This window comes from Festucalex cinctus, chromosome 17, assembly GCF_051991245.1.
Source record: "Festucalex cinctus isolate MCC-2025b chromosome 17, RoL_Fcin_1.0, whole genome shotgun sequence".
NCBI lineage: Eukaryota > Metazoa > Chordata > Actinopteri > Syngnathiformes > Syngnathidae > Festucalex > Festucalex cinctus.
The window spans coordinates 17,382,031-17,397,110 of NC_135427.1; the positions used below are offsets into that span (position 1 = coordinate 17,382,031).

Below are 15,080 nucleotides of genomic sequence, written 5' to 3' on the forward strand. Positions count from 1 at the left end.
CCTTTGAGATCCTTACAAAGTCAAGCAAAAAAATAAAAACATATTTTTGTATTACATTACATTCAAGAAAAGTTGTTTGACATTTTGCATCATGGGAAAAAAAAATGTTTCCTTGACAGACATTGGACTTGCAAGTTCCAAAGTCAACATTGAACATTCAACTCCTTCCCTTTTTTTTCTTTTTCTTTTTTCTTTTTTGTTTCCCTTCCTCTGGAGGGGGAAAAAAAAGTGTAAAAGAACATACATACATCATGCTCATCTTTCTTTTTTTTATTATTTTTATTATTATTATTTTTTTTAATATATATTTTAGTAAACCACAGGTTATAAGTAACCAATCATCAACACATGCAATAGAATTATTTCAAACAGTACATGCACAATTGTTAAATGTACATTTAAAAAATGTGTATTTTTGTCATTAAATATTTCTCATTTGAGAATGATATTTATAAAGAATGTAAAAAAAAACACAAGCTGCTGTTTTATGTATTTTTACGTATGTATAATTTTATGTATGTATATGATTAACTTACAATACATACATGTAACATTAATTTGTGTATTATTAAAGTAAAATGAATATAAAAATATATAAAATATGTTTTTTATTAGTTTGTGTCACTAAATGTGTGAATTGGTTTATTGCAAATAATACAAAATATGTATTATGACTTATGCAGAACAATTTTGTCTTTTTTAGTTTGAAGGTTTTTTTTCCTGAACTTTGGTGACATCTGGTGGCAGTTTCACAAAGGACACTTTTTCTTTTCTTTTTTTTTTCCATGTGACTTTTTGTTCTTTTATCTTTCGTCCACATCAACAACCACAATTTTGCGATTTGTATTTGTTGACGATCATTCGTATACTAAAACATAAATTAGCATCAATAAGCAAGACTTTGCTCAAACAAATTTTGCTCCAGTTTGACCATGGATTGCAAAATATAAATCAGGGGGGAAAAAGTGTTTTGTGACTTCCAAATATATATTTATGGATGTAGTAAAATTTATTCATTTATCGTTCAACTTAAAACTTCATTTTCACATAATTTATCTTTCAATCTACTTCGTAAGCATTCAGCTATGAGCATTCAGCTTTCAGCATTACCACGCAATTTCTACAGAAATTGCACTTAGCCCATAGTATAATTAGAAAATTCACCACAAAACCTACTTCTTTGTCACCTTTATCACGCTTTACAAAATAACCAAAAAATAACATGCTCACAGAATAAAAGAACATTTTCAATAATGTTACCGCCACAAATAAATCTTACTAATATACCCTTCCATAGTTTCTTAGTGAGCTTGCAAATTCCAGAAAAGATGTGACAGAGTTTTAGGAAAAAACTAAACAAAATAAAGACCTAGTGTCAATATAATTTTTCCTTTTTTTTTTTCTTGAAATGTTTTACAGGGTAGATTTTGTGTAAAAGTTTAAAGGAAACCTCTCTAATTTTGTTCGTAATCCAAAATTTGTGTGGTACAAGATGACGGACCTATTCTCTGGAGTTTGTGAACTCAAAAATATCGCGAGAATTCTGGCAAGGTTAATATTCAAAAAACAAAAGCAAACCAAACAAGCAAAAAAAAAACAACAACCTTAAAACTTAGCAAAGTGTATCACAATAATTTGAGGGAATGCATTCAAGTCACGTCATCTTTATTTATATAGTGCTTTCAAACAGAAAAATCAACTTGGATGAAAAGCTTTTTTTATTTTTTTATTTTTTGAAACTCTGCATTTAAGTTTAACAGCATTGCAACAAACATCAGATCAAAGTTTCCATCTTGTTTACATCCACGGTATTGAAAACAAAAATCAATCAACAGTTCTACATAAAAAACAGTAAAAATTAAACTAAACAGTGAAGCTAAAGAAAATAACATAAGGCACACAAAAAGAATCAAAAGACAATTCACCAAAAATTTTCAATGTATACGTACTTTTCTTGTTTCTTGTCAACTTTAAGGAATTAATATACAAATTAAATTCCACCAGAAATATATGAAACTTAGGAAGGGATTTGGAAATTCTTGTTTTTTGCAAATAAAATTTGCCAAATAGGATCATAAGAACTTGAATGAATAGCAACTGGAAAAAGCACTAATGTGATTACGTCATGAAGTTATTCGTGTACGTGTCTCCTTCCTTCCGGTCTACTCTTATCTGTCATCCTGAACACTTAATTCCCCCCCACCACATTTTCAGCTTCAAAGCAACTCCCTCCTCACTTATTCCGTCAATTCAGCCACATTTCTTGTTTTATTTTTTCCCAAATTCCTTTCTAATATATAATTTTCCACTCAATTGCCACTTTCCCCCCCTCCGTCAAGTGTCCTTCCATGGATCCTTCCCTCCTTTAAACCTCAATTTGATGTGTCCTCTTACTCGTTTCCTTTCAGCCTTGCCCCCCACAATCTTTTGAAATAACTTTGACGTCGATTCTTGAGCCGGTACAAGTTGACATTTTGGACTATTTTACAATCCGCGGGTTGCATTCGACGGCGGTTTCTCCTCTTCCTGGCCGCGACCCCGACGAGTGCGCCACGCAAGCGAGTTGGATCGCGGCCGCGGTGGCGGCGGGCTACCCAGATGTTGTTGGCCCGACTTGGGCGTTCGTTTCGTGTCGTGCGGCGGAAGATACCGCAATGAAATGTGAGAGCACTGCTCCGTAATTTTTGGGGATGTTTTACTCGGGGCAGGACAAAAGACACGTTAGCAAGGCCACAGCCCAGCCGGAGCAGATGTTGGAGCTCCGAGAGAACGACGCCGAGGAAAGGACGCCGCCGCTGCGAGACGGTAATCAAGCTCTTTTGAATCGCTACCAACTCGGCGTTTGAAGCCCAAATACTCTCGGAAACGTTCCACAAGATGGACGTCGAGGGAGTTTCGACGGCCATCAAATTGTTGGAGATGTTTTGAAAGTTTGTCTTGGCGCCGCAGGTTCGTACGCGGCAATGAAAACCTTGCGTAATCGTAGCACGTCGTTTGACGTCAGTGTCACGTCATCACCTACGAAATTACGTCACACGCTGTCAGCTACGTCAAATTGTTTGGCGAAAGTTGTATAACTGTAAGCTACGCGGTGGCGTTTAAACTGCACGTTCCCATGGCGACAGACTGTCCACGCCAAACAACCACTGAAAGCGACGACAAAGTAAATTCAAATTCGTTATTTCACGTGAATACGTCAGACGTATAATTAGCTATCTGACGTAATAGTTTGACCAAAACAATTGACAAGTTTTCAGTGTACAAATGCGGGGCGAATTTTAAACTTCACGTTTGTATGGCCAAAAAAAAAAAAAAAAAAAAAAAAAAAATTATATATATATATATATATATATATATATATATATATATATATATATATATATATATATATATATATATTCAAAAAAACAGGGGAAAAAAAATACTCAAAAAGTTTTTTCCTGAGTAATTTTTCCTTCCGTTTTTCTGAATAATTTTTTTCCCTGTTTTTCTGATTTTTTTTATGACAGAAAAAAATATTCAGTAAAACAGGAAAAAAAAAAAAAAAATATATATATATATATATATATGTATATTTATATATAAAACAGGGAAAAGATTACTCAAAAAACGAAGTTCCCCAAAAAATTAATCAGAAAAACAGTTTTGTTTTGTTTTTTCAAATGAATGCAATACACTTCCGTATTTGATGTGCTCATTCAATTTTTTTTAAATGGAAGTGATGTTACGCAAAAGATGGCTGCCACTTGTCAAGTGACTAATGCAAACTAGCTAACAAATTGCTCTCTCACCGGTCTTGGCAGATATGGCTGAAGATGTCGGTGGATTCTGAGAATTCCTGCGTGCTTTTTACCTCGCGAGACTCGCGCATCTTCCAAGCGGCCGACGAGAAAGATGATGACGTCCAGGCAGCGGGAGAGGAGAGGTACGTTGGAACTAATATTTACCAGTGTTGGCGAGCTAATAGATCCCTGTAGATGGCGGCGTTGCATCTCTTTGCAGTGCAGCTTTTGAGTAGAAGATCAATATTGGGCTAGAAAATCTATGCTTGCCACGTTAGTTTGCACTTGACGGGTGCTAGCAATGGAAAATATTTCGCAGAAGATAGTTTGTATGATGATGAGAAAAGATGACGGGCACACTTGTGAATGGTGCAGCCATGTAAAAAAAAAAAAAAAAAAAATCTATTTTTTTGTGGAACCAACTCATGTTCTGTTCCTCATTACTTAATGACAGACAAAAGCTCAACTGTAAAAAACAAAAACAAATACCCCCCCCCCCCCGTCATTTTCTGGCAGTTGGGGCGCCAGAAAAATATTGTGAAATAACGTAAAATTACTTTCTCTTAAAAAAAACTCAAAGCAAAACAAAAAAAACAGTAATTTTCCGGCAGCTGGGGCGGCAGAAAAATATTGTGAAAAAAATACTTTCTCGTAATAAAACAAACAAACAAACAAAATGGTAATTTTCCAGCAGCTGGGGCGCCAGAAAAATATTGTGAAGTAACAGAAAATTAGCTTCTCGTAAATGTCCTTTCAAAATAAATGTTAATACAATGAATGCTACCATCTATAGGACATTACAGACATTGTCGTTATTTTCACTTTAAAAAAATTGTCAATTTACAAAGAAATTGTGGTAAAATTACAGATTTTTACTGTTAATTTCTTTGCAAATGTATTATTATTTTTTAAAGGTTTTAATGTTGAATTTTTACATTTTATTCCATTAAATAACAGATAAATATTTGTGAAATTTCAATACATATGTGAACATATATTTTAACAATCAATATATGTATTTCTAGTGGAGGTTTTTTTTTTGTAAAAGAACAAATATTGTGTTTTTACAGTTACAGTGATTTCATGTTATTTTACATTTAACATGTAAAATCAGAGTATATGTTTGTAAATGAAATATTTTTAAAACAGAAAAACTGTAAAATAAAAAGTAAAATTCTTTTATATAACAGTTTTTTTTTTTTTTTTTTTTAACAGTATAGAAACACTTTTTTTTCCCAGTTGAGCAAAGAGAGTTTGTTCTTTTGGTGGGTTTGATGTTTCTGTTGTCACTTAGGCACACAACATTGTGTAACTCTTGAAGAAGCAGTCAAAGCACTCTCAAAAGGCTGCAAGGCAACATGAGGATGTTTGCTTCAAAGAGTTCCGTACATTTCCCACCGTTCAAGTCCAACATGAAAATATCCGCACTTGTGTCCAAGTATACAAACAAGAGTGAACGTCTTCTTCGCCGTTGACCAAACTCGCGCTTCCTCTCACAGCGTTTTGGAGATGCTGAGCTGCTCCAAGTTCTCGGACCTGGAGACGTGGCTGTGCATGCCCTCCTCGCTCCTGCTGCCCAGACTCTTGGACTCCGCCCGCACCTCCTCCTCCTCCTCGTCAGCGTCGTCGTCCTCGTCCCGCCGCCGCTCCACCTGCGCCGATGGCGCCACAGCTGACAGGTAATGCCGCCGTGATGTTTGTCAAGTCATTATATCATCATTATATTGACCCACAGCTCACATTTGGCCAACTCAAAACATACACATTAGGGGTGGGAACCTTTGACTGTCTCCCGATTCGATTCCGATTTTTGGGTCTGCAATTCGATTCCGAATCAATTTTTTGATTCAAAATGATGTGCTTGACAAAGATTTCTGCTTCATTTTATAGATGAGCAAATAATCGTCATGATCTACTCCAGTCTAAATCGCTAATGTTAATTAGCGCGCTGCTCGTGGCATTTTAATCCCTCAAAAGAACGACTATTCATACAAAACGCTTTCGGAATGTATACAGAGAAGGCAGCTCAACTTTTATTGGCATAACTTGATCATGACTTTTTCCTTCTACTCTAATATGGCTACAACTTTAACTGTATCAGAACGCACAGAACCACACTGCCCCTGAGTGGTCAAATCGGGTATGACATGAACAGCGTTCACAGTACACAAAATAAGGGCAAGACAGTATCAAATAATTTAAATAAAATCGATTCTAAATTGTACTAAATGAGAATCGCGATTCTTGTGAAGATCACATTTTTTTTGGCACACCCCTAATTTACATTATCCATCTTTTGTGCATTTAGACACTTTTTTCCCCCTAAAATTTGTTAATGAAAATGTCCTCATTTGTTTTATCTTTTAAATCAATTCCTCTCTTTATAGAACTGCTAAATGTCATATTAAACATTTGAAACATTAGTAGATGCAAAACATGAGAAATGTTCATGTCGTTTGCGGCTGTGGATACAGAGACCACACTAATTCGTTATTTATACAACTAAAAACTTTCAAATTTAATGAATCTGATGGAGTTTAACCGTCTCAAAATAATGTTTAAAGCCCAACATGAAAGTTTACCAGTTAATATTCACATTAAAAAAAAATTTAAAAAATGGTAACGTGAGTACAAATGAAGAGGATATTGTCTCCAAAACAAAAATGTAGAATAAAACAAAAAGAGCGTTTATGGAACAATCTGGATTGTAAAACAAAATCATCTCAGTCTATCTGTATCTTTAAAAACTTGACAAAAGCTCAATTACTGGAAAAATACATTTCGCACAAGGACATGCTGCTTCATTATTATATTATCATTTACTTTGTGTTGTTTTTGTTGTTGTTGTTGTTGTTGATTGGGCAGATAATATATGTTTGACTTCTTTCTGTCCCTTTTCAATTCTCTTTTTTTTAAGTAATGAAATACATTTAATTAAATTGAATATTTAATTTATACATTGTGTACGTTACTGTATTTATGAATTTTTCAAATCCAAATGAAAAGTAATGCCTGTTCTCCTGGAGTGGAGCGTCAATGAAATGCAAAACTGTGAGCGCCGGCTCGTCTCGTTGCTCGGTTTCTTTTCAGGGCGGCACAAAAGAGCCTGATGGGCCGCATTTGATAAGCGCCATTTTATCACCACTCCGCAATTTGCGCTCGCTGAGTAAGCCAACATCCGAGTTTAGGAATCGTTTCCCCTTCAAGTCGCTGACTTGTTGCGATGGAACATTTTTTGACGTCTGATTTTTTGCGTGGACGTCTGCATAACGAAGCAACAAATGTTGACTTGGAGCGAGATGCTGGACTTTGTCCTGCACGGGCAAAAAAAGGGCGTTCGCGAGCGTCGCTCTTGGCGAAGTCGCAGCTACGACGTCTCAGGTGCCAGGTATGATGAACAGTAGCCAGTCAGATCAACATTGATTTGGCTTTCTTTCAACAATCATACCAATACAAAAAAATATGAATGTGATGTGAAGTAGAAAAACCCTATAGAAAAAAAAGGTTGCTGGCAAAAACAAACAGGATCTACTTGGCCGCATGAACGATAAACTGCAAAAAAAAAAAAATGCTTTGTATATGTACTTGCTGTAATGCCCTTTTATGTGGGAAAGGAGAGCCGTTTTGCTTGCAGTTTGTTTTGTGCGGTCAAATATTTACAACTAGTACATCGAAAAAATTTTATCACGAACTTGCAGCATGAAAAAAATGTATTTGTTCCATTAGATGAAAAAAAAAGTCTTTTATTTTTTCTTTTTTTTTTTTCTTTTTTTTTTTCTTTTTTTTTTTTCTTTTTTTTTTTTTTCTTTTTTTTTTTTTTAAGCACGTAAGATCACAAATTCACAATAATATCACTTTTCGGACTATTCAACATCTATATTGCATATTTTTCCAATCTCGTTGAGCCCTATTTACAAGTGTGTTTGCAAAGAGTGTCTGAACAAGTTTTCGTGTGTGATATCTGCGCTCTTCCTTGATTGTGAGTCGATTGCGAGCGGCCGTGTAATATCAACGCAAAGGCGATCAACGTGACTTCACGACGACCGCGTCGCGTCGCCTGCCAGATTCTGTACAAGACCCGCTAAAAAAAAAAAAAAAGTTGACGTAACAGACCAGCGGAGTTTCCCTCCTCTGGGAAAACTTTTGGACCGCGTCTGTGGGAAATTTATCTCGGAGAGCGTTTTGAGGTTAGGAGGTTCCATTTGATCCAAAGCTTTGATGGTGGTGCACGCTTTGGGAACAAAATAAAATAAAATAAAATAAAAAAAATATAAAAAAAATAAATAAAAGGAAGTCCCCCAAACGCTTCTCCACCACTTCACCCTCCCAATCAACAGGGGGCAGCATTTTACCAAGTCTGGAGAACATAAACATGTATTGAATCATGTATCGATTGTGCTTTGAGTGTGCCAGAGCAAAAGAAAAAATAATCTGATGCATTATTATTATTATTATTATCATTGAGATTTATGCCAATGAACCGAATCAATTTTTGATTGATTAATTAATAAGTTCATTTATTCATTCATTCATTCATTCATTCATTGTCATGTAAATAGATGACATGAAAGGTTTACCTACACTAAATATGATGTAAATATTGTTCACTAGAGCTGTATAGTCTATGAAATATATTGAATTTTTCATTAATAAATACATAAATAAATAAATTCATTCATTCATTCATTCATTTACTATCATGCAAATAGATGACATGAAAGGTTGACCAACACTAAATATGATGTAAATACTGTTCACTTGAGCTGTATAGTCTATGAAAAATATTCAATTTTTAATAAATAAATAAATAAATAAATTAATTAATTAATTAAGTAAGTAAGTAATGTATAAACTAATTAATTAATTTATTGATTAATTAATTCGTTCATTCATTAATCCATTCATCCATCCATTCATTCATTCATTTACTATAATGTAAATAGATGACATAAAAGGTTGACCAACACTAAATATGATGTAAATACTGTTCACTAGAGCTGTATAGTCTATGAAAAATATTAGATTTGTAATTAATTAATTAATTAATTCATGCATTCATTCATTTATTCAGAATGTAAATAAAAGGTTTACCAACACTGAATATGATGTAAATATTGTTCACTAGAGCAGTAAGTATAGTACATTGAAAAATATTTAAAAAAAATTCATGAAAAGCGATGTACATAATAAATACGGTAATATGATGTAAATGTGATGGATGAAGCGAGTGGGCAATAAAGTGGCAACTTGTGGCCGCAGGACGCCGGAGAGGGACGCCGCCTTCCTGGCCCCGGCGGCCTTGGGCAAGGAGACACCCTTCCTGGTGACCCCACTGCTGCCCATCCTCTCGTCCACACCCGATGCCGCCGCCGTCGGCATCAGGAAGCGGCGCCGCCTGGCCGCCTGTCCCGGAGGACTTCACTGGAAATCGACAGGTGACACCCCATGAAAACCATTAGCACATTATTATTAATTGCAAGGATCCATTTATGTTGTGGGAAACATTTGCGTGCAAAATGAAACTTAAAAAAACAACAACAACAACAAAAAAACCTAATCAAAATGAAAACAAGAATTTAAAATTGACAAATGATAAATCTGCTGTAGCAATCGCAAAACGATACTAATGCGAATATCGATATTGGATTGATACCAGAGCGGCTCGTATCGACATTTTACATATATTGATTTGTTTTTGTTGCGCAATCACTTTGTAGCACTTGCGCATGTCAATCACAGCGGTGGACGGCACCAATGAATTATTTTGACAGTGAATTGACATCATATGACAATGAGCCATATGATGATTCGTTACCTCTCGACGTGCACGTTTTCGTTAAGTACGCTGTGTTCCAACTCTGTTTTGCATTTGCATTATTAGGGTTGGAACTAGGGGCGTGGAAACCAAATAAAAGGAGCGGGTGAGGAGAGGCTTTTCTCAGAGAGTGCAGTAGTGAATTGTATCAGTCAGTTCCTCTTCTCTCTCCTCACGAGTCTTGAACTGAAAGTCTAATTTGGGAGAAAAAAAAGAGGGGGGGGGGAGTTGGGAAGTTATTTAATATGACAAATGATTTAAAATGCCATCATATTTCATGAACGTAAAAGTACTTGGTATTGGTATCGATATCGCCACCGGTATTGACTTGGTATCGATTGATACCGAAATCCCTTGAAATAAAATTTAAAAAAAAATAAAAAATCTCAAGTATCGTTCAGCTCTAGTCCTCGTCACCACCTTTCCTCTCTGGACGTGACTTTATCTGATCAGGCAGGGTGCGCCTCCTGGTGGCTGGCTGACTCTTTACTGCGTTCGGATCATCGCTGACGATCAGGTTCACACAATCATAGCAATGAAAATTTGGAGTAATTGTGCAGTTCTACACAATGCTGTAAAATATAATAAAAAATAAAAAAAAAAACTTGAAAAAAATGTGTAGGTGTACTTGTCAAAATGTAGTGATTGGAATTAGGGAATGAGTGCAAAATCCATATCTTGATGATGCTTTGATTTGAGCGCGTGGAGGTCATCGTGTTGCGGCCTTTTGGAGTGTTTCCGTTTCATTTCATCACGCGCTCAAAAAGGTCAACGGGGAGGAAAAAGCGGATGTGCGGACAAAGTGAAGAATGTTCTCGTCCAAACACGCGCGCTCCACTTTTTGTTTATCGAGTGGAGACTTCCTGTGTTGATCTCATGCCGCTCGTCTGCACCGCCCATCGCAGGCACGTTGATGAGTTTCCTGCCGTGCATCTTGGGGGGGGGGAAAAACATTTTTTTTTTGGCCACTATTTGCACATATATTGCCCACTATTTGTTACATCATTTTTTATTCTCAAATGTGCAGGTAACTACAGAAATCTTTTTCTATTTACTCATTTGTCCACCAGAGGGAGACAATTCTCCTTCTGACAGAGTTTGTCAGAGCAGAGTGAATATTGACAAAGTCCAAATGAGCAGGATTATTTGGTCAGAAGGTAATTACCGGCGCATTATTTATCAACTAATCGCTATATAACGTGATATTGTATTCTTAATAAAGGTGGTGGGAATGCTTAACACATTTCCTGGAATTTTTATGTAGTCTGCAGTTAAAAAAAATCCCTATTTTATGTTAGATCCTCACATGCATGTATTGTTTATTCTCTGTGAAGTGCAACTCGTTACTGTGCATACGCCACAAGGAGTAGTATAATGCTAATTGCATTGAAGCAAGAAAAAAAAAGCTGCCTTTGTATTTGTGAATGAAAGATGTTTGGATGCAAATTAGGCCCGCGTCGTCCTGCTGTCTCGTCACCGAGTACTCTCGTGCACTTTTAATGCAAACGCATCCGTCCGACATCCGATCGCCCGCGCACGCACACACAAACGTGCTCACACAGTGGAAACTTGAAGCTACCCGACGTGACAACATTGAAATGCTTCACCGGGCATTCCCTTGACAACAAAGTCGTCTTGTCTACATCTTAATAACACGCTAAAAAAAAAACATTCTGTACATACACTTAATTAGCAAAACTGAACCGGTTGTTAATCGTTCAAGGTAAGAACAACTCACTGGTTTTGCTCAGGGTTGCTTAAAATTTCATGCCCGACGTTTGACATTTTTAAACCACACCTCATTCACAGATGAGTTAAAAACAATCAAAACAAATCCATCCATCCATCCATTTTCTTGACCGCTTATTCCTCACAAGGGTCGCGGGGGGTGCTGGCGCCTATCTCAGCTGGCTCGGGGCAGTAGGCGGGGGACACCCTGGACTGGTTGCCAGCCAATCGCAGAACAAAACAAATGTATAAACTAAATTATAGATAGTTCGCTTTTTTATATTCTTTAAAAAAAAACAAGTTTTAATATTAATTAAATAAATTTGTGTCTTTCTTAAAAGCTATTGTGTCAGTTACATAGTTAATAGTTTCGTTTTATAAAGTGTGACACCATTATTTTGTGTAACATTGCCAAAGTAAACTAGACTAAGTGCAATTTCTTGAGAAATTGCGTGGGAATGCTGAAAGCTGAATGCTAATAGCTGAATGCTAAGATTTGAATGCATTTGGAACGCTTATGAAGTAAGCACCAACTGTGCCATCGAGCAGTGTAAGACACCTGGTCATGATGGTAAGTTTTATGCATGGAAAGTGATACTTAGAAAAAGTTCAATGTCTGTCCCATTGAAAATGAATGGGGAAAAGTTGATATTACAAGTTAAATTGAGCAAATACTGAAAGTAATGTGGAATCAGACGATATAAGCCCAGGGAGGTGTCAATTTTTGAAGCTAGTTGAAATTTGAACAGTGTAAATTGGATGTATTATGTGGGAGTTGTTAGGCGGCAAAAAAAGTGTATCATAATGTTGCCTTTTCAAAACCGCTGCATAGCTTTGCCTTTAAGTTCACTAGCTTCATGCTAATCCATAATAGGGAGCACCATTGACAGGCTAATGCGAAGGCACAAAACCATTTTGGTGACTTTCTACTTTATGATGTTATTAATTTTATTGAGTACCGTATGATGCAATGATGTATTTTAGAATGTTGGACTAATTTCTGACACTTTTCTCACCGCTTGTTTTAAAGTAAGAATGAGATGTGTGCATCTCAAACGTGTCAGGTGACACCATGTCGTCTCCCGTTTCTCTCGTCCAGGTTCGCTGCGGTCACCTGACCCCAGCCAGGAGGAGGAGGACGAGGATGGCTCGGGCCAGCGGGGGGGCGGGGCCGGCGAGCGGCTGGCCCTCAGGAAAACGCTGTCGGCGGACGAGCGACTGCTGCGGCCGGCCGGCGGCGCCGAGCAACGTCACCTCAAACTGCTGCTGGGCAGGCTGGAGAGAGGACGCAAGAAGTTGCGCGGCATCCACGTGAGTGTCACATGGGAAATAATTCATCCATCCACATTCCGGCTACTGCGTAAAGATTCATCGTTAGTAATGAAAGACCCTGTAAAGTAGGGATGTCACGATAATCGGCAATATCGTGATATCACGATATGAAAACTTGCTACGATATATGGTCGTCGTCATGTCACAATATTAAAAGCAGCACTTTTTTTATAGTCAGGTTGATTTCCATTTGTGCAGTTGTAGCACCCTCTGGTGGCGACATTTTTAGGGCAGTTTCATTTCACAATGCATGTTTTGGCCCTTCTATGTTTAAAATCCACGTTATCAGTCAGATGAAGCAGAACGTAATATGCTTGTGAAGTGAGTAGAGGTGCACCGATCACAATTTTCAGGCCGATATATATATATATATATATATATATATATATATATATATATATATATTTATTTATATTTATTTATTTAGCTTTTGTATGTACATCTCTGACTTTAAGTTTGTATCAGCATGGTTGTCGAGTGTACAAGTTGACCCGTTTGTCCTGCGTGTGCGTCGCTGCTTGACTCATATCCGTGTTGCTGTGAGTCACCGACACACAAAAACCTGCCCACCAATTACAATCTTTTAGCGCAGGGGCAACTTTTTTTTTTTTTTTTTTTTTTTTTTCGTGAGCCGCTGAGGTCTCGAGTTCATTTAGTGCCAAAAAAGCTCCATTCAGGTGTTTGGCTGCTGTTGCCCGGCAACCAAACGAGGGCCACTTTTGTTGCCATCAGGACGCTAGCTAACACGTGCGCGGGCACAGTTGAAAAATAGGATGAGTCATTTCGATGAATTTGATTGCAATGAGCCCAAGTGCAATTCAAGTTGAGAGCTTGAGAGACGACAGCCACAAGGTGTGCGGGCAGCGCGGTGGAGCCAGTGGTCAACACATCCGGCTCACACTTTTGGGGTTTGAGTCCCTGGTGAGTACCTAGAGAAAAACACTCATTTCCCACAGGTTAGCATGTTAGCTTTGCATGAATATTTAATAATTGTAATTTTATTTCTATATGTGAAAGTGGGGAAGAGTTTTTTTTCTCATTGAAATGAATTACTGGTATATAGTTGTCATTTAACTTTGCAATAAGTTATTGATTAATTTTTTGATTTACCTTTTGTTTTTTTTACAAGACCATATTTTCCAGCGCTATAAGCAGATGATTAGCTAAAACAAGCTAGTGCTAGCTGGCACATTATAAGCAGATGATTAGCCAAAACAAGCTAGTCCTGTCTTGCGCATTTTCTTTCTTTTATCCACTTTTTACTCTTCTGTTGCGGATGGTTTGAAATGTAATATTTTTTACGACCTATTAACGCACAAAATTGTGTGTGTACGCGATGTGCACTGCTGAACCCGCCTGCACTAAAAGCCGCAATTAGGACCGATTTGAATGGCGGTAATTGCAGCCATCGTACCGCCGCCAAGTCACATTTGAAGAAAATGAGGCATAATTGGCCAAAGGTCGTCGTCGTCATTGGCGTGTGGCGTCTTAAACACGAGATGATGATGATGATGAAGAGGAGGAGGAGGAGGATGCTGTGCTCACATGTAAGAATTGCCCAATTGGACAAAAAAATTAACGTACAGAAGCGTCTTAAACATCAGATGATGATGATGATGATGATGATGATGATGACGACGACGAGGAAGAGGAGTGTGCCATTCTCGTGTCCTAGTTGACGTATCGCGTATACGTCAGCTAATGAAGCTACTTGATGCCAAAAAAATCCCACTTCCCAAAAATTATACGTTTTCACCTTTTAAAATAAAAAGTAAATAAGAATTACCATTTTTTTCTTGTTTTTAATTTCTAAATTGGGCAAATTACATATGATGACTACGACTACATTTTAGGAGTATTGTATTTTTTTCCCCCTCCTTGTTTGATTTGATTTATTATATCATCTCATTTTCATTTTTTGAGCGATTCCAAACATTCCAACTTCAGCTTGTTCGGATCATTCAAGACAGCTCTCTTTTTTTTTAAATTTTTTAAATTTTTATTTTTTATTTTTTATTCATTTGACAAAATTCAACCAATTTTCAAAAGCCCAAAATTCAAAATTTCTACATATTCACCTGCAGATTCAATTCATCCCAACTTTATCATGATTATTTAATATAAGTCCACATTTTTTTATTTCGCCTCTCAGCATTCACCAAAATTTCTCCAGAATTTCCCTTTTAGAATTTCATTCATTTTGTTTCATTCTCATTCATTTTGATTTTGTTTTGAGTTTTTTTGTTTTTGTTTTTTTACATTTAGTTAGTTTTAGGTAGTTTTCAGGGTGGTTTTGTTAGTTTGGATTTGTTTTGGTTACTTAATAAATGCTTAGTTTCAGTATTAATGTTATTTTTATTTTTTTTTAAACTATAACCTTTGCACAATATTTAAAAAACAGCATGGGAGCGTCATCTGAAGGT

The 15,080-nt window shown here is 36.7% G+C and overlaps 1 protein-coding gene across 4 annotated transcripts in view; it reads left to right on the forward strand.

Moving 5' to 3' along the window:
* Positions 1 to 2,238: 2,238 nt before the first annotated feature.
* Positions 2,239 to 15,080, forward strand: part of ankfn1a (ankyrin repeat and fibronectin type III domain containing 1a) — a 78,891-nt gene continuing 66,049 nt past the window's right edge. For all 4 annotated transcript variants that reach the window (XR_013279449.1, XM_077502513.1, XM_077502515.1 and 1 more), the window contains exons 1-5: positions 2,239 to 2,805; positions 3,804 to 3,925; positions 5,282 to 5,461; positions 9,042 to 9,217; positions 12,425 to 12,636. Coding sequence is in view for 3 of the 4 variants with exons in the window: in XM_077502513.1 (XP_077358639.1) it covers positions 3,816 to 3,925; positions 5,282 to 5,461; positions 9,042 to 9,217; positions 12,425 to 12,636 (678 nt within the window). In the remaining variant the exon portion in view is untranslated. The remainder of the gene's footprint in view (positions 2,806 to 3,803; positions 3,926 to 5,281; positions 5,462 to 9,041; positions 9,218 to 12,424; positions 12,637 to 15,080) is intronic.